This window comes from Salvelinus sp. IW2-2015, linkage group LG15, assembly GCF_002910315.2.
Source record: "Salvelinus sp. IW2-2015 linkage group LG15, ASM291031v2, whole genome shotgun sequence".
Lineage (NCBI taxonomy): Eukaryota > Metazoa > Chordata > Actinopteri > Salmoniformes > Salmonidae > Salvelinus > Salvelinus sp. IW2-2015.
The window spans coordinates 6,960,250-6,983,180 of NC_036855.1; the positions used below are offsets into that span (position 1 = coordinate 6,960,250).

The following is a 22,931-nucleotide window of genomic DNA, read 5'->3' on the forward strand; positions in this document are numbered from 1 at the left end:
ATATTCCCACTTGGAATTCAATAGGCGATGAGTTGAAAATCGACCAACCTCAGATATCCCACTTCCTGGTTGGATTATTTCTCAGGTTTTCGCCTGCCATATAGAGTTCTGTTATACTCACAGACATCATTCAAACAGTTTTAGAAACTCAGAGTGTTTTCTATCCAATAGTAATAATAATATGCATATATTAGCATCTGGGACAGAGTAGGAGGCAGTTCACTCTGGGCACGCTATTCATCCAAAGTGAAAATGCTGCCCCCTATCCTAAAAAGTTAAAGTCCCCGGCCACTAGGAGTGCCACCTTTGGGTGGCGTTTTCATGTTCGCTTATTTCCTTATACGGCTGACAGAGTGCGGTCTTCGTGCCAGCATCCGTCTGTGGTGGTAAATAAACAGCCACGAAAAAATATAGATGAAAACTCTTCTTGGCAAATAGTGTGGTCTACAGTGATGATGATATACTCTACTTCAGGCGAGCAAAATCTAGAGACTTCCTTTATTTTCGTGCACCAGCTGTTGTTTACAAAATATACAACAGACCGACCCCCCCCCCCCCCCCTTTTGTTTTACCGGAGTGTGCGGTTCTATCTAGCCGGTGCAGCATATACCACCAGCTGAATGTTATCCATGTCGTCATTCAGCCACAATTCGGCTGAAACATAACAGTTTTTGATGTCGCGTTGGGAGGATATTCGTGATCGTACTTTTCATTACTGTCCAATGATTGTACGTTGGCAATAATATTGACGGTAAAAGCAGATTTCCCACTCGCCGTCGGCGGATTCAATAAAAAAACAGCTGTTTCCAGCTACAATAGCCATTTACAACATTAACAATGTCTACACTGTATTTCTGATCAATTTTGTTATTTAAAAATGGACCAAAAATGTTTGCTTTTCTTTCACACAACAAGGACATTTCTAAGTGACCCCCAACTTTTGAACGGAGTGTACATGTATATTCCATAAATATCTATGACATGGAAGTTTAATGTCTGCTAAATTGGCAAACTAACTGCAAGGTGACATATGAATCACAATCTTACCAATCAAGTTTGGGAAGCATATATATATATTATATATGAATGCTCGCCCACAGCACATTCAATACCATTTTTGAGCATGGAGGAACATCACCACCCTGAACAGCAGCTAAATGCCCATGGAAGAGAAATAAGAAGATGTGTAGATGCGTGGTGGTGTGTTAGGGGAAGACATATAGAGGAAGAGGTAGAAGGCAAAGAATAAGAGTCCCCGATGAAATCAGAGCGCACAATTGTGGACCATGTCATAAACCATGGTCTTACAATGGAAGAGGCTGGCTGGAGAGTACAGCCTATTGTAAACAGGTCCACAGTGTCATCCTTACAAGGTAACCCACCGCTGTGTCCTCTTACCTGCGTCACTTTCTCCTGCCAATGACAGGGATATTGGCCTTGTCGGTGTGTCTGAAGTACATCCTGTGCGTCTGCTTGTTGAGGAAAAAACTCTTTGTCTAATCTGAGGTGATGATCGCGTGTGTCGTGATATCCAGAAGCTCTTTTTGTCGTAAGATAGTGGCAGAAACATTATGTACAAAATAAGTTACAAATAACGCGAAAACCCCCACATAATAGCAGAATTGGGTTGGCGCCCGTAAAACGTCTGTCATTTCATTCCAGCGCAATCTTCTATAACACCTCCAAAACACAGGTCATGGGGTTCTCTTGTATACCTGTCGCAAAACGCACTGGTTGATGCTTATATAAAACCTCTAGGCTCACTTCGCCATCTGAGATATTATCTGCAGCTGCCATCCTTCACATACAACCAGGGGCCGCCACCAGGATTTTGACCCCATAAAAGATATCACATTGGGCCCCACCACCATAGGCCACACCAACCCTGCGCAATTGCTTGTAACCACACAACCTCCAGAACCCAATTGACCCATTTAAATCTTTAAATAACACTACCTTTGCAGGCTTGCAACTCTTGTAGTCCAATATTTACTGACAGGGAGCTGTGAAAATATAACACTGTGCAGACATGATGCAACATCATCTACATAAGTGGTATTCACTATTTGATGCAGACTGATACCTTCTATAAAAATGTGCTAAAGGCCGTCTTTTACAGTCTAAATGTGATTTTACTGGTAAATTTTGAATGGAAAATTCTCTTATCATTAATGAATAACTTCAAATAAATATAACTTAATATACATTAACATCTTCAATTAAAATAAATTAACAATTATCATCTATAGATATGATATAACAAACAGAACATTTTAAATCAGCAGCATATTTTTGAACTAAGTATACATTACCATCTCAAAAATAAGCAGCTGTAAAAGTGGAAATGGAAAACAAAATGGAAATGAAAAGGCCTGATGGTGGCGCTAGAGGAAAGGTCAAGTGGTCACCAAATCAATATGTTTCTTCCACTTGGTCTGATTGTGCACAACACATTTTATGGCAATTCAGCCATTACTTTGAGATATACTGGTATCTTGTTCTCAGCCTGTGGGCATCATGTGTGTAGTGATCCAATATCCATAGCCATGCCATTTAACAGTTATCACTGGCCCTTCCTCAGCCTTACTCACCAAGAGCCCAGCACCGAGCCTTCCTGCGGCAATGTCACTGATCAAGTCTTTGAAGTCCAGCTTTCTAGCTAGATGACTTTCAATGGACAGCATGGCAAGACTGCAAAGCCTGTCCTGGACATAGGGACCTCATATAGTTTCAGTTGTGGCTTACTGAACGCTCTCTCGCCACCAATACAACTGTCAGCTTCATTAAATAGTTCCCGCAAAACACCAGTCTCAGCGTCAACAGTGAGAGCGACTTCGGATGCTGCCGTTCTAGGCAAGTTCCTCTTGTCCAGTGTCTGTGTTCTTTTGCCCATCTTAATATTTTATTTTTATTGGACAGTCTGAGATAATGGCTTTCTCTTGCAACTCTTCCTAGAAGGCCAGCATCCCGGAGTCGCCTACTTCACTGGTGGTTTTTGCGGGTACTAATTAATGAAGCTGCCAGTTGAGGACTTGTGAAGGGGTCTGTTTCTCAAACTAGACACTCTAATGTACTTGTCCTCTTGCTCAGTTGTGCACCGGGGCCTCCACTTTCTATTCTGTTGTTAGAGGCGATTTGCGCTGTTCGTTGAAGGGAGTAGTACACAGCGTGTGACGAGATATTCAGTTTCTTGGCAATTTCTCGCATGGAATAGCCTTATTTCTCAGAACAAGAATAGACTGACGAGTTTCAGAAGAAAGTTATGTTTCTGGCCATTTTGAGCCTGTAATCGAACCCACAAATACTGATGCTCCAGATACTCAATTAGTCTAAAGGCCAGTTTTATTGCTTCTTTAAATCAGCACAACAAGTTTCAGCTGTGCGTAACATAGTTTGCAAAATTGGTTTTCTAAAGGATCAATTAGCCTTTTAAATGACCACTTGGATTAGCTAACACAACGTGCCAATGGAACACAGGGGTGATGGTTGCTGATATGGTGCCTCTGTACGCCTATGTAGATATTCCATAAAAAAATTGCCGTTTCCAGCTACAATAGTCATTTACAACATTATCAATGCTACAACTGTTTTCTGATCAATTTGATGTTATTTAAATGGACACATTTGTTTTGCTTTTCTTTCAAAAACAAGGACATTTCTAAGTGACCCAAACTTTTGAACCGTAGTGTACATGTATATTCCATAAATATCTATGACATGGAATGTTTGATGTCTGCTAAATTGGCAATTAACTGCAAAGTGACATAGGATCAACAATCTTACCATCAAGTTTGGAAGCATATATTATACATATACACAATATACATACATACATATATATGGAGCTTGCCCACAGCACATTCAATACCATTCCGTCTCTCACAGTTGAAGTGTACCTATGAAAAAATTACAGACCTCTACATGCTTTGTAAGTAGGAAAACCTGCAAAATCAGCAGTGTATCCAATACTTGTTTCCCCACTGTACATATACATATACATATATATAGAGCTTGCCCACATCAATACCATTTTGAGCTGGGGGAACATCACCACCCTGGAACAGCAGCTAAAATGCTCATGGAAGAGAAATAAGAAGATGTGTAAGAATGCAAGGTAGGTGGTGGTGTTAGAGGGAAGACATAATAGAGGAAGAGGATAGAAGGCAAAGAATTAAGAGTCCCCGATGAAATCAGAGCCACAATTGTGGACCATGTCATAAACCATGGTCTTACAATGGAAGAGGCTGGCTGGAGTGTACAGCCTATTGTAAACGGTCCACAGTGTCATCTTACAAGGTAACCCACCCTGTGTCCTCTATACCTGCGTCACTTTCTCCTGCCAATGACAGGGATATTGGCCTTGTCGGGTGTCTTGAAGGTACATCCTGTGCGTTCTGCTTGTTGAGAAAAAAAATCTTTGTCTATCTGGGTTGACGCTGTCGTGTGATATCCAGAAGCTCTTTTTTGTCGTAAGATAGTGGAGAAACATTATGTACAAAATAAGGTTACAAATACGCGAAAACCCCACATAATAGCGAATTGGGTTGGCGCCCGTAAAACGTCGGTGCATTTCTTCCAGTGCCATCTTCTATACACTCCAAAACACAGGTCATGGGGTTTCTCTGTATACTGTCGCAAAACGCACTGCTTGATGCTTATTTATTAAACCTCTTAGGCCTCACTTCGCCCTATCTGAGATCATATACTGGCAGCTGCCATCCTTCACATACAACAGGGCCGCCACCAGGGATTTGACGCCCATAAAAGATATCACATTGGGCCCCACCACCATAGGCCACACCCAACCCGGCGCAATGCGTAACCACACAACCTCCAGAACCCAATTGACCCATTTAAACTTTAAATAACACTTACCTTTGCAGGGCTTGCAACTCTTGTAGTCCAATATTTACTGACAGTGAGCTGTGAAAATATAACACTGTGCAGACATGCATGCAACATTCTACATAAGTGGTATTCACTATTTGATGCAAGACTGATACCTTCTATAAAAAATGTGCTAAAGGCCGTCTTTTACAGTCTAAATGTGATTTTACTGGTAAAATTTTGAATGGAAAATTCTCTTATCATTAATGAATAACTTCAAATAAATATACCTTAAATATACATTAACATCTTCAATTAAAATAAATTAACATTATCATCTATTAGAATGATATAACAAACAGAACATTTTAAATCGCAGCATATTTTTGAACTAAGTATACATACCGTCTCAAAAATAAGCAGCTGAAAAGTGGAAATGGAAACAAAAATGGAAATGAAAAGGCCTGATGGTGGCGCTAGAGGAAAGGTCAAGTGGTCACCAAGCATAGGTTTCTTCCACTTGGTCTTGTTGTGCACAACACATTTTATGGCAATTCAGCCATTACTTTGAGATATACTGTATCTTGTTCTCAGCCTGTGGGCATCATGTGTGTAGTGATCCCATATCCATAAGCCATGCCAGTTAACAGTTATCACTGGCCTTCCTGCAGCCTTACTCACAAGAGCCCAGCACCGAGCCTTCTGCTGGCAATGTCACTGATCAAGTCTTTGAAGTCCAGCTTTTCTAGCTAGATGACGTTCAATGACAGCATCGCAAGACTGCAAGCCTGCCTGGAATAGGTGGACCTCATATAGTTTCAGTTGTGCTTACCTGAACGCTTCTCTCGCCACCATTACCAACTGTCAGCTTTCATTAAATAATACCCGCAAAACACCAGCTCAGCTCAACCATGAAGAGGCCGACTTCGGATGCTGGGCCTTCTAGCAGAGTTCCTCGGTTATCCAGTGTCTGTGTTCTTTTGCCCATCTTACATATTTTTATTTTTATTGGACAGTCTGAGCATATGGCTTTCTCTTTGCAACTCTGCCTAGAAGCCAGCAATCCCGGAGTCGCCTCTTCACTGGTGTTTTCGGTACTATTTAATGAAGCTGCCAGTTGAGGACTTGCTGAGGGGTCTGTTTCTCAAACTAGACACCTCTAATGTACTTGTCCTCTTGCTCAGTTGTGCCCGGGGGCCTCCCACTTTCTATTCTGGTTAGAGCCAGTGTTGCGCTGTTCTGTGAAGGAGTAGTACACAGCGTTGTACGAGATATTCAGTTTCTTGGCAATTTCTCGCATGGAAATAGCCTTCATTTCTCAGAACAAGAATAGACTGACAGTTTCAGAAGAAAGGTTATGTTTTCTGGCCAATTTGAGCCTGTAATCGAACCCACAAATCATGACTCTCCAGATACTCAATTAGTCTAAAAGGCCAGTTTTATTGCTTCTTTAAATCAGCAACAACAGTTTTCAGCTGTGCTAACATAGTTGCAAATTGGTGTTCTAAAGATCAATTAGCCTTTTAAAATGCACCAATTGGATTAGCTAACACAACGTGCCAATGGAAACACAAGGGTGATGGTTGCTGATATGGGCCTCTGTACGCCTATTGTAGATATCCATAAAAAAAATTGCCCTTTCCATAAATAGTCATTACAACATTACAATGTCTACACTGTATTCTGATTCAATTTGATGTATTTTAAATGGACACATTTGTTTTGGCTTTTCTTTCAAAAAAAGGACATTTCTAAGTGTACCCCAACTTTTGAACCGTAGTGTACATGTTATTCCATAATATCTATGACATGGAAGTTTGATGTTCTGCTAAATGGCAAATTAACTGCAAAAGTGACATTAGGAATCACAATCTTACAATCAAGTTTGGAAGCATATATATACATATTACACATATACATACATACATATATATGGAGCTTGCCCCAGCACATTCAATACCATTCCGTCTCTCACAGTTGAAGTGTACCTATTGATAAAAATTACAGGGACCTCTACAGCTTTGTAAGTAGGAAAACCTGCAAAAATCGGCAGTGCTCATCCAATACTTTTCTCCCCACTGACATATACATATACATATATATGGAGCTTGGCCCACCATTCAATACCATTTTTGAGCATGGAGGGAATCACATCACCACCCTGCAACAGCCAGCTAAATGCTCATGGAAAGAGAAATAAGGAAGATGTGTAAGAATGCGTGCGTGTTGGTGTTAAGGGGAAGACATAATAGAGAAGAGTAGAAGGCAAGAGAATTAAGAGTTCCCGACTGAATAGCAGAAGCCGACAATTGTGGACCATGTCATAAACCATGGTCTTACAAGGGAAGAGCTGGCTGGAGATGGTACAGCCTATTGTAAACAGGTCCCACAGTGTCATCCTTACAAGGTAACGCCACCCTGTGTCCTCTATACCTGCGTCACTTTCCCTTGCCAACTGACAGGGATTAATTGGCCTTGTCGGGTGTCTAAGTACATCCTGCTGCGTTCTGCTGTTGAGGAAAAAAAATCTTGATCTAAGTTGATGATTGATCCTGATCGTGATATCCAGAAGCTCTATTTTTCGTAAATAGTGGCAGAAAAGGGATATGGATCTGTTTGCACTTCCGACGGCTTCCACTAGATGTCAACAGTCTGTAGAACCTTGAATGAAGCTTCTGTGGAGCTGAATAAGAAGGGAGTGAGTCAGTGGTCTGGCAGAGAGCCAGGTCCTGGTCACGCGCATTCCACATGATATCGACTTGCGTTCCATTACTTCTATAGACACAAAGGAATTCTCCGGTTGGAACGTTATTGAATATTTATGATAACAACATCCTAAAGATTGATTCTATACTTAATTTGACAAGTTTATTCGACCTGTAATATAACTTTTTGACGTTTTTGTCCGACGTTCACCTGGACCTGCACGAGCGTTTGGATATGTGTACTAAACGTGCTAACAAAAGTAGCTACTTGGACATTAAATAATGGACATTATCGAACAAAACAACAATTTATTGTGGAACCAGGATTCCTGGGAGTGCATTCTGATGAAGATCATCAAAGGTAAGGGAATATTTATGATGTAATTTCGTATTTCTGTTGACTCCAACTTGGCGGAGAAATGTTGTTTCTATCTGAGCGCCGTCTCAGATTATTGCATGGTTTGCTTTTTCCGTAAAGTTTTTTTGAAATCTGACACAGCGGTTGCATTAAGAACAAGTGTATCTTTAATTCTATGTAAAACATGTATTTTTCATCAAAGTTTATGATGAGTATTTCTGTTATTTGATGTGGCTCTCTGCAATTTCTCAGGATATTTTGGAGGCATTTCTGAACATGGCGCCAATGTAAACTGAGATTTTTGGATATAAATATGCACATTATCGAACAAAACATACATGTATTGTGTAACATGATGTCCTATGAGTGTCATCTGATGAAGATCATCAAAGGTTAGTGATTAATTGTATCTCTATTTCTGCTTTTTGTGGCTCCTATCTTTGGCTGGGAAAATGGCTGTGTGTTTTTTGGACTTGGCGGTGATCTAGCATAATCATATGTTGTGTTTTTGCTGTAAAGCATTTTTTTAAATCGGACACGATGGGTAGATTAACAAGATGTTTATCTTTCATTTGCTGTATTGGACTTGCTAATGTGTGAAAGTTACATATTTCGGAAAAAATATTTTTGTATTTCCCGCGCTRCCTTTTCAGCGGATTGTTGTCGAGGGGTTCCGCTAACGGAACGTGTGTCCTAGAAACTGAAATCAGTYRTAGCTAAATTCTATCAGCATGTTAAATGTGCAACCAGAGGGGAAAAAACTCTAGACCACCTTTACACCACACACAGAGACGCATACAAAGCTCTCCCCTCCCCCATTTGGCAAATCTGACCATAATTCCATCCTCTTGATTCCTGCTTACAAGCAAAAATTAAAGCAGGAAGCACCAGTGACCTCAGTCAATTAAAAAGTGGTATGACGCAGATGAAGCTACAGGACTGTTTTGCTAGAACAGACTGGAATATGTTCCGGGACCCCAGTGGCAAACATCACATTCCTTTGTTCGATAATGTCCTTCTTTATGTCAAAAATGTCCATTTATTGGCGCGTTTGATTCAGAAATACACCGGTTTCAACTCGCCCAACATGCCTACAAAGTATCTAAATAAGTTACCTGTAAACTTGGTCCAAACATTTCAAACAACGTTCCTAATCCAACCTCAGGTACCCTAAAACGTAAAGAATCGATACAATTTAAAACGGAATAAACTGTTTCTAATACCGGATAAAACAACGTGTAGCGCTCGAGTTCACGTGCACCAAAAAGTGAAGTCCACCTGGAGTGCCACTTACAATGATTAGGACTACTTCTTCATTTCTCAAAGAAAAACATCGAACAATTCTAGACTGTTGATATCTAGTGGACCCATAGGAACTGCAACCAGTTCCAATAATAAGGGTATCCCATAGAAAACCATTGGAAAATCCTATGACCTCAATTTTTTCCCCTGGATGGTTTGTCCTCGGGGTTGCCTGCCAAATCAGTTATGTTATACTCACAGACATTATTTTAACATTTTTAGAAACTTAGAGTGTTTTCTATCCAAATCTAATTATATGCATATCCTAGCGTCCCGTGCCTGAGTAACAGGCAGTTTACATTGGGCACACTTTCATCCGGACGTGAAAATACTGCCCCGCTACCAAGTTAATTGGATTTTTAAGAATTATCTTTGAAAGACATGGTCCTGAAAGGGACGTCTCTTTTTTTGCTGAGTTATTTATAATACAGTGGGGAGAACAAGTATTTGATACTGATTTTGCAGGTTTTCCTACATACAAAGCATATAGAGGTCTGTAATTTTTATCATAGGTACACTTCAACTGTGAGAGACGGAATCAAACAAAAATCCAGAAAATCACATTGTATGATTTTTAAGTAATTAATTTGCATTTTATTGCATGACATAAGTATTTGATCACCTACCAACCAGTAAGAATTCCGGCTCTCACAGACCTGTTAGTTTTTCTTTAAGAAGCCCTCCTGTTCTCCACTCATTACCTGTATTAACTGCACCTGTTTGAACTCGTTACCTGTATAAAAGACACCTGTCCACACACACAATCAAACAGACTCCAACCTCTCCACAATGGCCAAGACCAGAGAGCTGTGTAAGGACATCAGGGATAAAATTGTAGACCTGCACAAGGCTGGATGGGCTACAGGACAATAGCAAACAGCTTGGTGAGAAGGCAACAACTGTTGGCGCAATTATTAGAGATGAAGAAGTTCAAGTGACGGTCAATCACCCTCGGCTGGGCTCCATGCAAGATCTCACCTCGTGGGCATCAATGATCATGAGGAAGGTGAGAGATCAGCCCAGAACTACACAGCAGACTGGTCAATGACCTGAAGAGAGCTGGGACCACAGTCTCAAAAAAACCATTAGTAACACACTACGCTGTCATGGATTAAATCCTGCAGCGCACGCAAGGTCCCCCTGCTCAAGCCAGCGCATGTCCACCCGTCTGAAGTTTGCCAATGACCATCGGATGATCCAGAGGAGGAATGGGAGAAGTCATGTGGTCTGATAGACAAAAAAGAGCTTTGGTCTAAACTCCACTCGCCGTGTTTGGAGGAAGAAGAAGGATGAGTACAACCCCAAGAACACCATCCAACCGTGAAGCATGGAGGTGGAAACATCATCTTTGGGATGCTTTTCTGCAAAGGGACAGGATACTGCACCGTATTGAGGGAGAGGATGGGCCATGTATCGCGAGATCTTGGCCAACAACCTCCTTCCTCAGTAAGAGCATTGAAGATGGTTGAGGCTGGGTCTTCCAGCATGACAACGCCCCAAAACACACAGCCAGGCAACTAAGGAGTGGCTCCGTAGGAGCATCTCAAGGTCCTGGATGGCCTAGCCAGTCTCCAGACCTGACCCATAGAAAATCTTTGGAGGGAGCTGAAAGTCCGTATTGCCCAGCGACAGCCCAAACCTGAAGGATCTGGAGAAGGTCTGTATGGAGGAGTGGGCCAAATCCCTGCTGCAGTGTGTGCAACCTGGTCAAGAACTACAGGAAACGTATGATCTCTGTAATTGCAAACAAAGTTTCTGTACATATTTAAGTTCTGCTTTTTCGAGGTATCAATACTTATGTCATGCAATAAAATGCAAATTAATTACTTAAAATCAATACAATGTGATTATCTGGATTTTTGTTTAGATTCCGTCTCTCACAGTTGAAGTGTACCTATGATAAAAATTACAGACCTCTACATGCTTTGTAAGTAGGAAACCTGCAAAATCATCATGTTTTCAAATACTTGTTCTCCCCACTGTATATACAGTTGAAGTCGGCATTTTACATACTCTCAGGTTGGAGTTCAAACACTCCACAAATTTCTTCTTAACAAACTATAGTTTTGGCAAGTCGGTTAGCACATCTACTTGACAAGTAGATGTCAAGTTGTTTACACATGTAAACTTGTAAACAAGTGTTTACAACTTTACAAACAACAATTGTTTACAGACATATTTCACTTATATTCACTGTATCACAATTCCAGTGGTCAGAAGTTTACATACACTAGTTGACTGTGCCTTTAATAGCTTGAAAATTCCAGAGAATGATGTCATGGCTTTAGAAGCTTCTGATAGGCTAATTGATATCATTTGAGTCAATTGGAATTGTAGCTGTGGATGTATTTCAAGCCTACCTTCAAACTAGTGCCCTCTTGCTTGACATCCTGGGAAAATCAAAAGAAATCAGCCAAGACCTCAGAAAAATAACTGTAGACCTCCACAAGTCTGTTCATCCTTGGGAGCAATTTCAAAGCCTGAAAGTACCACGTTCATCTGTACAAACTAGTAGCCAAGTATAAACACCATGGGACCCAGCAGCCGTCATACCTCTCAGGAGGAGACGTGTTCTGTCTCCTACGAGATGAACATAATTGTGTTGAAATGTGCAAATCAATCCCAGAACAACAGCAAACAACCTTGCGAAGATGCTGGAGGAAACAAGTACAAAAGTATCTATATCCACAGTAAAACGAGTCCTATATCGACATAACCTGAAAGGCCGCTCAGCAAGGAAGAAGCCACTGCTCCAAAACCGCCATAAAAAAGCTAGACTACGGTTTGCAACTGCACATGGACACAAATATCATACTTTTTGGAGAAATGCCCTCCGGTCTGATGAAACAAAAATAGAACTGTTTGGCCATAATGACCATCGTTATGTTTGGAGGAAAAGGGGGGAGGCTTGAAATCCAGAGAACACCATCCCAACTGTGAAGCACGGGGGTGGCAGCATTATGTTGTGGGGGTGCTTTGCTGCAGGAGGGACGGGTGCACTTCACAAAATAGATGACATCATGAGGAAAGGAAATTGTGGATATATTGAAGCAACATCTCAAGACATCAGTCAGGAAGTTAAATCTTTGTCGCAAATGGGTCTTCCAAATGGACAATGACCCAAAGCATACTTCCAAAGTTGTGGCAAAATAGCTTAAGGACAACAAAGTCAAGGTATTGGTGGTAGGGAGTTTATGATCAATTTGTTGTTCTTAATGGTTAATATTGTTCTAAAATATATTTTTTGCTCTTATTAAAGTACCGTTTGCTCATTTATTTGTTCATTAACGTAATGTGGTCTCATCTAATGTAACATGGATCTCATTACCGAAATGCATCAGTGATAAAATATTCCTAGAATAATATTACAGAATTCAAAATATCTACTCTTTATATTTGTGTTCTTTTAAAATATTAATAATAATTTAAAACATAAATAATAATAAAAGACATCCAGGTTATGAACATGCCAGACGTTATGGTAATTAGATAACTGATTAAAATTGAAATATACTTAATCGTATTCTCACTTTTTTAATTAAATATTGTAATAATTCTCTTTAATCGAAGGTATCTTTTAAAAAAWAWATWTTTTTTAAATTTTCACCTTTCTATGTTTATTTTCTAACTTTACAAGTGTTACGGTAATGAGATTTCTTTACCGTAACTGTGTAAAAAAAAGTGTAATGTGTAAAAAGTCATTCAATCTTAACAATTTAAGATGATTAATTTAACACAGACAATAATTTGAGATGGTATCTTATCCATTACAAAATAAAATGTTTGTCTTTTCAAAAATGTACCAAGAGTAATACCAAGTTGTGAGAATCCCCCATACACACACTGTAAAGGTCCATATTTTAGGACATATTTTTTAACTCTTGTAACATAAACGTGACTTGTTGTTTTTCAGATTGTAATGTCGTTGCTCCTGGAACTCACGTTTACCCATTCACAATTCAGATCCCTCAGCAGTAAGTGCCCTGCAAACACACCTGGTGGGCTAATATTTACATCGCTTAGACACTTGATCATGAAGCACAATCAAATAATTAGAGTAGTTAGCTATCTTGTTAACATTAGCAAGGTAATCCTGAGTTGTTTTCAGAATGTTTACAATGGTTAACTTTCTAAGTACTTGTGCTTTATGATTGATTGTCTTACATGCTGATTCAATCATTGCACCCACACTGCTCGTGCGCATCGGCGAGCGTCTGCGGCGCCAGGCGCTAAAATCAAAATTGGTTCTATTTGTGACACTCAACATGCTGCAAGTCCGGCCTCTCCCATCTCCTCATTGGTTTTTAGGAGCATATACCCACGTGGGTGATTGAAAGACGATCCGTTGGTTGTAGTAATGCACCGTAAAGTTGGTTGCCAACCGTCACATTAAGTTCAAAGAAGAAAAAGAAGCGTGAAGGAAGGAGGAGAGATGAGAAACAAATTTGTTTCACTGTTTTATCTGTGGATTGTCAGAGTAGTAGACTTTGCATTTCAGGTAAAATAACAACCCAATGTTTATTTCCCAGGACAAATTAGCTAGCAACAGTAAGCTAGCTAGCTAAATTGCCATAAATGTTTAATACTGTTTGACCTGTCCCCAAATTAATATAATTGGTTCYGAGTTTGTTTTGATATTTCAACCTGTGTGTCCTCATCGCTTCTGGTGTGGGTGAACAAAATCAACGTGTGCGTCCGGTTTGGTCAGCATGTTAGCATACTTATATGATACACTGAATGAGAAGAAATTAATGATTTAGTCTACATTTACACAGGCAGCCCAATTAGGATATTTTGCCCAATTATTGGCAAAATATCTGATCTGATTGGTTAAAAGACCAATTAGTGAAAAAAGATCAGAAATTAGCTGCCTGTCTAAACACAGCCATATTAAGTCAATAATATAATCAATAGATTGCAGATAGTACATGTATATGCAGGTAACTGCCAACATAAAGGAAATGCCAACGTAACGTGTCTTAATGACGTTGGGTCACCATGGGCCGCCAGAACAGCTTCAATGTGCCATTGGCATAGATTATGTTTCTGGAACTGGGATGTGGGATGTGAAACCATTCTTCCACGAGAAATTTCATAACTTGGTGCTTTGTTAATGGTGGTGGAAAACACTGTCTTAGGCGCCGCTCCAGAATCTCTCATAAGAGTTCAATTGGGTTGAGATCTGGTGACTGACACATACTTTAAACCCCCTATGCTCCTTTGAGACCCCTCTTTCAAAGTTACTGAGACCAAAATATTGGGCAACTGGGCATTTTTATGCATGACCCTAAGCATGATGGGATGTTAATTGCTTAATAAACTTAGGCACCGCATTCAGGAACCACATTCAATATTTTTTGTATCCCTCATTTAGACGTGTGTTTCCTTTTATTTTGGCAGTTACCTGTAAATAGCCTAATTACATACAGGGCAATCCTAGTCTAGGGCTGAAATGAACGCTCAATGGAGATTCTCCTATTAATAAGCTTATTTTGTGTCCTGGAACCGGCCCATAATGTCTTTGTCTTGATGTATATGTAACTAAAGAGCTACTGTAGCCTAGTTACAGGTCTAGCACCATATACCAATCGGAGACATTTAGTTGCCATTTTACAATTATGACAGTTCACTTGTTTATTTATGGCCCTAATCTGTAGTTACCAAATGGCTTCTACATACTACACCATAAAATATCAACTTTATGTAGAATGTTGACTATGATCTCTCACCATTCTTAGTCTCTGTTTTGTAATTTAAAAAAATAAAATAATACTGATATTCCTTGTTCATAGAGCAATGCCATCATCCTTTAAAGGCGCCTGGGGGAAAATCCTGTATACGTTAGAGGCCAAGTTGAGCAGATCAATGAGGATATCCAGCAAAGCCAGGGCTGAGTTCCCCTTTGTCTCCAAGGCAGACCTGGGCAGCATCCCTGAGCTGATGGTACAGAAACAAACACACACACACACATGCTCCCTGTTGACACAATGAGTACTACTGTGTGAGCCTATCCTGATACTAATGAAGTACTGCCAATGCTGTTCTTAAATGTTTTATCCTCCTGATTGTGGTTGTATGGTGGTAGTGTTGTGTGTAGCACAAGTGTCTCTGTTCCTTTTCAGATACCTCAGCATGGAACCAAGGTTAAAAARATGAAGTTTTTCACCTCAGGAAAAGTGGGAATGGACATTCACATAGAGAGAATGGGCTACTACYTAGGTAAGAAAACCAACAGGACTAATGAGAGCTAGGGACATAGTAATGCACCTCTGGTATATAGYCTTTCATACCATACCAATGTGTATTACTGTTGCTTAAGAACATTTTACTGTCCTTAGAAAATATAAGGCATGGAAACATGTAAGCGTGAAGGGAGGGTGTTGTCAGTATTCCAATCTTGAAGCATATGCTTTTCAGATGATTGCATTTTATTCTTTGTCATGCATACACAAACAATACAGCTGAATATTGTCAGTTGCATTGTTGACTTTAGTGGTTAAAGGGGAATTGACAGCATTTTAATTACTTTGCAGATATGAAACAGACAGTCATATCAGTCAAAAATATCAAATTCACAGTAAAAAAAAAACAGAGTTATATTTGACTAATAATGTCATGACGTATAGTAAGGCATTGTTGGCAGAATAGAGGGATGCAGTTCAATGCATGATTAATATGGTGGTAGTCTCTATGGGGGTACCACAGGGTTCAATTCTCGGGCCGACTCTTTTCTCTGTATATATCAACGATGTCGCTCTTGCTGCGGGTGATTCTCTGATCCACCTCTACGCAGACGACACCATTCTGTATACATCTGGCCCTTCTTTTGACACTGTGTTAACTAACCTCCAAATGAGCTTCAATGCCATACAGCACTCCTTCTGTGGCCTCCAACTGCTCTTAAATGCTAATAAAACCAAATGCATGCTTTTCAACCGTTCGCTGCCCGCACCCGCCCACCCGACTAGCATCACTACTCTGGACGGCTCTGACTTAGAATATGTGGACAACTATAAATACCTAGGTGTCTGCCTAGACTGTAAACTCTTCTTCCAGACTCATAATAAACATCTCCATTCCAAAATTAAATCTAGAATCGGCTTCCTATTTCGCAACAAAGCCTCCTTCACTCACGCTGCCAAACATACCCTCGTAAAACTGACTATCCTACCAATCCTCGACTTCGGAGATGTCATTTACAAAATAGCTTCCAATACTCTACTCAGCAAACTGGATGCAGTCTATCACAGCGCCATCCGTTTTGTCACCAAAGCCCCTTATACCACCCACCACTGCAACCTGTATGCTCTAGTCGGCTGGCCCTCGCTACATATTCTTCGCCAGACCCATGACCTGGCTCCAGGTCATCTATAAGTCTATGCTAGGTAAAGCTTTGCCTTATCTCAGCTCACTGGTCATGATAACAACACCCACCCGTAGCACGCGCTCCAGCAGGTATATCTCACTGATCATCCCCAAAGCCTTTGGCCGCCTTTCCTTCCAGTTCTCTGCTGCCAATGACTGGAATGAATTGCAAAAATCGCTGAAGCTGAAGTCTTATATTTCCCTCACTAACTATACAACAGCAGCTATCTGAGCAGCCAATCGATCGTTGCAGCTGTTATATAGCCCATCTGTAAATAGCCCACCCAATCTACCTACCTCATCCACATACTGTTTTTATTTACTTTTCTGCTCTTTTGCACACTAGTATTTCTACTTGCACATCACCAGCTGCTCATCTATCACTCCAGTGTTAATTTGCTAAATTGTAATTACTTCGCTACTTACGGCCTATTTATTGCCTTACCTCCTCACGCCATTTGCACACACTGTATATAGACTTTATTTTTGTACAAAAAAAATCCTATTGTGTTATTGACTGTACGCTTGTTTATTCCATGGGTAACTCTGTGTTGTTGTTTGTAAAATAAGAATTTGTTCTTAACTGACTTGCCTAGTTAATAAAAACGCTGTCAGTTCCACTCTGAGTAATTCATAAATACAAGTGTTATTCATACATGTCGGAATGAGAAAAAGCACAAGTTGAGGTATCATGCACAGACATGGTAGATTTGCTCAAGCATTTTAATTATTATAATTTATCTCATATAGGGTTTGACCTTAGCACTGAGTATCATGAATCCAGAACAACATTGCTACCATAAATATACCCCCCTCCCTTTGCAGGTGAAGACCTAAACGTTGTGGTGTCCATTGAGAATAGCTCCTCTCGTGAGATCAACAAGTACACCCTGTACCAGAAGGACAGCTTCTTTGCGAGGGGAAAAAGGAGGGTGTCCACTAAAGACATCCTGAAAGAGCTGGGAGAGCCCATCCCGCCATCTGGGAAACTGAAAGTCACTAAAGTCCTTAAAATCCACCAACACATTGTTCCATCCATCTTCACCTGCAGTAATATTAAATGCGAGTACAGGCTGAAGGTGTGGTTTCTCTGTGTCTCTGTCGTGTGTGTGTGTGTGTGTGTGTGTGTGTGTGTGTGTGTGTGTGTTGTGTGTGTGTGTGTGTGTGTGTGTGTGTGTTGAACTGTTAAACCATGTATTCAGTGTCTATCCAAAGCCACTACTACAATGTGCTTTGACCCTTTATTTAGTAAGATACAGAAAAAAGACACCGGGAACCTGTTCTGGGCTTACAACATGCTCTAGTGGGCTTTGTTGCTGCAACAGGAATGATCTGGTGAAACACCTCCCTTTTTATTTTCTCATTGTTTACCAAGGAGTCATCAGACTTTAATGATTAGAGACCCAGTTTTACAACTTCTGAAATCATGTGGGTTGTTATCATTGATAAAAATGTAGAGCAAAGACTGGAGGCTGGTTACTTTTAACCACAAACGTTCTCTAAGTATAACTTGCTGTTGGCCAAACCGTTTTCTTATTGAGTCACGTTATGCAATTGCAGTAGCGTGCCGTGGCCTGCGCCTCGGGCCTTCAGTGAGGTCCTACACAGTCCCACCCGAATTAATCCACCTGTTATTACCATCATTTAGATGCCATGGCTCTAGACACTATACATTTAGACAGAAACGCAGTATAACCAGGCGTTGCGTCACCTTGAAATTGACATTTTTTTCAGAGAATTGCAGGGAAGATACAATACAGTACAGTTCAACTAATAGGCAAGAACATAGTGAGTGCAACAGAGTTATATTAATATTCTTCTTCTATCCATTTCTGGTCCACAAACTTTGAGCTTTAAGTCCCCCAAAAATAAATACAGTGTGTTCACTACACAGCGCATTGTCGCACCCAAAGCAGTTTCACCGTGATGATAAAGACACATAACTATTCACTGAAAATAAAATAAAACAAATAATTTGCAACATAGGCTATTTTGCCATTTTATTTTGTTAATATTATAGGCTATTTAATATTAACGAAATAAAATGCGAAACATACATACACATTTAATAAAAAATAACATGGCATTGTTGCTTTACTGCACAGAATGATCTGATATTTATAGCCCATGTTCTTTCGCTTTTTTATGGGATCGCAACTAGACGAAAAATTTGGATGGTGATACTTAGGCTGTTGCGACGATAAGGGGGTCCACCTGATTTTGGTCGATGTTCGAGTATTATGGCCAAAGTAATGACCTTGCATTACGTCCCTTAAGTCTCTATTCAAGAGCTACACTTCGAACAGTATCTCAAATATATTATCGAGTGTAGCATACATGTAGAATGGAGGAGGTCGTCTCAAGCCGCACTCACGCGTACCTCTCCTTAGAACGCTCTAGCCTGCCACAGCCATCTGAGTGCGCAATAGCCAGATGGTGTACGTGCTCTCTCTGCGGCCATCTATCAAACACTCAGCGTCACCACAAACTTTATCTAGATCTAACATTCATTTCTCACAAGAAACGCGGCAGTCAATGACTACAAAGCAGCGCCTCCGCAGCAAAATGTCGATCAGCCTCGACTTGTGCGAGCTATGTCCAACATCTTCATTTACCGAATAATAGGCTGCGCCGTCACTGGGCGACTAATCCTCCGTAATTCTCGTCAACAATGATTAGACTCGATTTCTAGTGTGTGTATCGAGTGAGGAGCCTGCGATTAGCTCCTCGCGGACTCTCTGCAAAGGCTGTTCCGCCTAGAGATGCGTTGTCTACACAAAGCACCATTGCTGTGAAGGGCCCCAGCGGCCCGGTAGCCTTGGATCCCTCTCGTTGACATTCCAAAGTCACTTACTGGCCTGGTTAGACAACTCAAGTTTGCAAAGCAGGCTACGTAGCGCTAATAAGAACTCATGATAGCGAACGATCTATCGTGTGCGAATATCAGGTGCAATTCCCGCAGCAGTGTCTACAGTTTGCATGCTTCTCGGAGCTGTGCAGCCAATTGCAGCGGCTCATAGTGAAACTTTTGCAAGTTGCGAACCATAACGATACGAACCCCTTTCCCGCCTTTGACAGGCTTCTGTGTGCGTCGGGCCGACCTCTCCTACAATGTCTAACCTTGGTTCTTAGAAAAGTTCGTCTTGAGCATGGCGTGATAATTATATCTCGACCAATCGAATCTTCTCCTCCTTCCCGCCATGTGGGTTCAAAAAAACCTAGGTAGAAGCCGAAATCTAATTCGTTTATTCAAATTGAGTTTCCTGATCTGCATAGACCTGCCCATTAGGACCTGCCTCGGTCAATAATTGGTAATCCAATCAAATAGACGTGGACGCCCTTACGCCTGCTAGCTGCTCCTTGTGTAACACTGGAGGCTCAGCCAGCAGCGTACAATAGGCCAACTCTAAAGCTGATTGGTTGACACAAAATTTTAATTTCCATTCACCTTTAAAGCTACAAGCGCCCTGCACTGTTGATTCTTGAGGCCTGAGGCAGATTTTAGACCCCTGGCAACACACGATGGCTGAATATGATTGGATAAAAGATCTAACGTAAAGACCAGCCCTCCAAATCTCACCTGCGGGCTGGAAGCAGTGCAACCAAGAGGAAAGCTATGAAATGAAGAGTATAACTCTTACTCTGGGGAATAATTTAATCAGTGGCGTGCCGTGGCCTGGGGCCTAGCCTTCAGTGAGGTACTACACAGTCCCACCCGAATTAATCCATAACCAGGCGTTGCGTCACCTTGAAATTGACAAATTAAAATTTTTGGGTAAACAGTGTTTACCCAAAAACATGACACAAACAAGAGTCTTTTCAATATTTCCCTTCACCTTTTCATTTGCAGCTCCGTTGCCCCCTGCGTTGCTTGTTAGTAGAGCTGTAGATCCATTCCGGTGTTCCCCAAAGTTTTCAAAAAGCACACATTGCTTGTAAGTGCCCAGCCGTACTTTGGTGTCTCGTTGCTGCCTTGGTTAGATAACTCAAGTTGCAAAGCCAGTGTGGCTCCAAACACCAAATCGATCACTTGCAAATAATAGGCATTCCCAGATACGTTTCAGCTCTCCACTGTGGAGCGAACAGTAAAACCCGTGTCTGTTCAATCCGACTTTTAAAACAATTGACAGCGAAGCAGCCTTGGTGGAGTTAGGCATTCATCATTCCTGCGCTACACGGAGCAGAGCTGTTGGTGTGACAGGCTTTGTGGCGTCCGGGCGACCTCTCCTTACAATGTCTAACCCTTTCTTGAAAAGTTCTTCTTGAGAATGGCGTTATAATTATATCCTCGACCAAACGATATCTTTCTCCTTCCGCCATTGTGGGTTCAAAAACAGTTAGTAGTACGCGAATTAATTCGTTTATCAAATTTCAGTTTCCTAGATCTGCATAGACCTGCCCATAGGACCTGCCTCTCAATATTGGTAATCCAATCAAAGACGTGGACCCCTACGCCTGCTAGCTGGCTCCTGTGGTAACACTGGAGCCAGCCAGCAGGCGTACAATAGCCAACTCTAAAGCTGATGGTTGACACAAAATTTTAATTTCCATTTCACTTTAAGCTACAAGCGCCGCACTGTTGATTCTGAAGGCCTAAGAGCAGATTTTAGACCCCTGGCAACACATGATGGCTGAATATGATTGGATAAAAGATCTAACATAAAGACCAGCCCTCCAAATCTCAACCTGGGGCTGGAAGCGTCAGGCAACCAAGAGGAAAGCTATGAAATGAAGAGTAAACTCTTACTCTGGGAATAATTTAATACATATTGGGGAAAATATATTTAAAAAAAATTATATTCTGATGATGTTTAGGCCAGCAGAGAAGCCTTGCAGGCCCTGACGGCCCACCACTGAATTTAATACATATTTGTGGGAAAATATATTTAAAAAAAAATTATATTCTGATGATGTTTAGGCCAGCAGAGAAGGCCTTGCAGGCCCTGACGGCCCACCACTGTGCAATTGGTAAATCGTTATACTGTTTGACAAAGTGTCACTGATCGATTTATACGAGTCATTTTTTCTAACTCAAATGGAAAAGTTTTTTTTTTTAAACAATTTGCACTTGAAATATGAGTTTGAATATACGTTAAATCCAATAATCAAGGGTAGCAGGTAGCCTACTGGTTAAGAGCGTTGGGCGTAAATGACTAAAATATAAATGTAATCATTTACCTTTTAATTCTAGCTTGCATACTGTGCTTTGTCGTAGGCCTATAGCCTAACTATTGCATTCCCTTTGATTCCAATATCCTTGTTTACATCATAGATCGTCCTGGATGTTCCCTACGCCAGAGACCCAGAAATCAAATTGCCACTGGTCATCCTCCCTGCAACTCAAACGTCTGGACTGCAGCCGCCACCTTATCTGACTTTGGGTTTGACTCGTCGGGAACGCAAACCAACCCGGATGGAACAGCACACCACAATTTCGACAGCCCCAGGAGCCTATCCACCAACGGCCCCAGGAGCCTATCCACCAACGGCCCCAGGAGCCTATCCACCAACGGCCCCAGGAGCCTATCCACCAACGGCCCCAGGAGCTTTTGCGCCTCCCCCAGCCTACGGAATGTACCCATCCCTGTCTGATTTTGGTGGTAAATCCGAGTGGGAGAAAAGATGAGGGTAAATGATAACAAATGAATGCATTGTATATGATAATGTGCAGTTTTCTATCTCTGTAGACGTCCATTTATACTTCCATACTTCTCTGTTGTTGATGTTTCTTGTCATTGACATGACAACGTGTGTAACTTCAATATCTTTGTGGAAATACCTACTATGAATAATGAAATGGAACAAAGCTCTGCTTAAGTGTGCCTTGTATAAGTTGTCTAAATATGAATATTGCTGTTAAGAATGTTACAATGAATGTTCTATTTTCATGGTGGTGCTGATAATCAAATTTWAAAAAATATTTTCTTTAAATATATATATATGATAATAGTAAAAATTGCTATTTCCAAATAAGTACAAGGAAATAAAAAGCAGGGACGTCCACGACGATAATAGGCCACTGGTCCATTTTTTTTATGATGAGATACATAAAACCAGGAACACCTTATCAACTAAATACCACACCATATGCAAAACATAAACTTCATATAGGACTTTAACTTTTTATTTTATGGAGAAGAATCACAGAGTTATGCTGTCACAAGTATTGGAAAATTAATCAGACGTGACTCAGATGTGATGTTTAATGATGACATTGCAAATATTGTGGGCGTAGTCCTACTTATTGTCCTCGCCTATTGTAAATATAGACGACCTCCCTTACTATGTTATATTAAAGACAGTTGTGAACCCTACCAACACTTGTTTTTCTTTCTGTGTTGGCTACGCTTCATTTCGTGGACCAGAATGACAAT

General features: G+C 40.8%; 1 protein-coding gene across 1 annotated transcript in view; it reads left to right on the forward strand.

Annotated features, from left to right (window-relative positions):
- LOC111974700 (arrestin domain-containing protein 3) overlaps positions 1–22,871 on the forward strand; it is a 31,800-nt gene extending 8,929 nt beyond the window's left edge. The window contains exons 2-6 of the mRNA XM_024002636.2: positions 13,106–13,166; positions 14,985–15,135; positions 15,315–15,411; positions 17,383–17,636; positions 21,830–22,871. Of these exons, the coding sequence (XP_023858404.1) occupies positions 13,106–13,166; positions 14,985–15,135; positions 15,315–15,411; positions 17,383–17,636; positions 21,830–22,183 (917 nt within the window). The 3' untranslated portion in view covers positions 22,184–22,871. The remainder of the gene's footprint in view (positions 1–13,105; positions 13,167–14,984; positions 15,136–15,314; positions 15,412–17,382; positions 17,637–21,829) is intronic.
- The last annotated feature ends 60 nt before the right edge of the window (positions 22,872–22,931 follow it).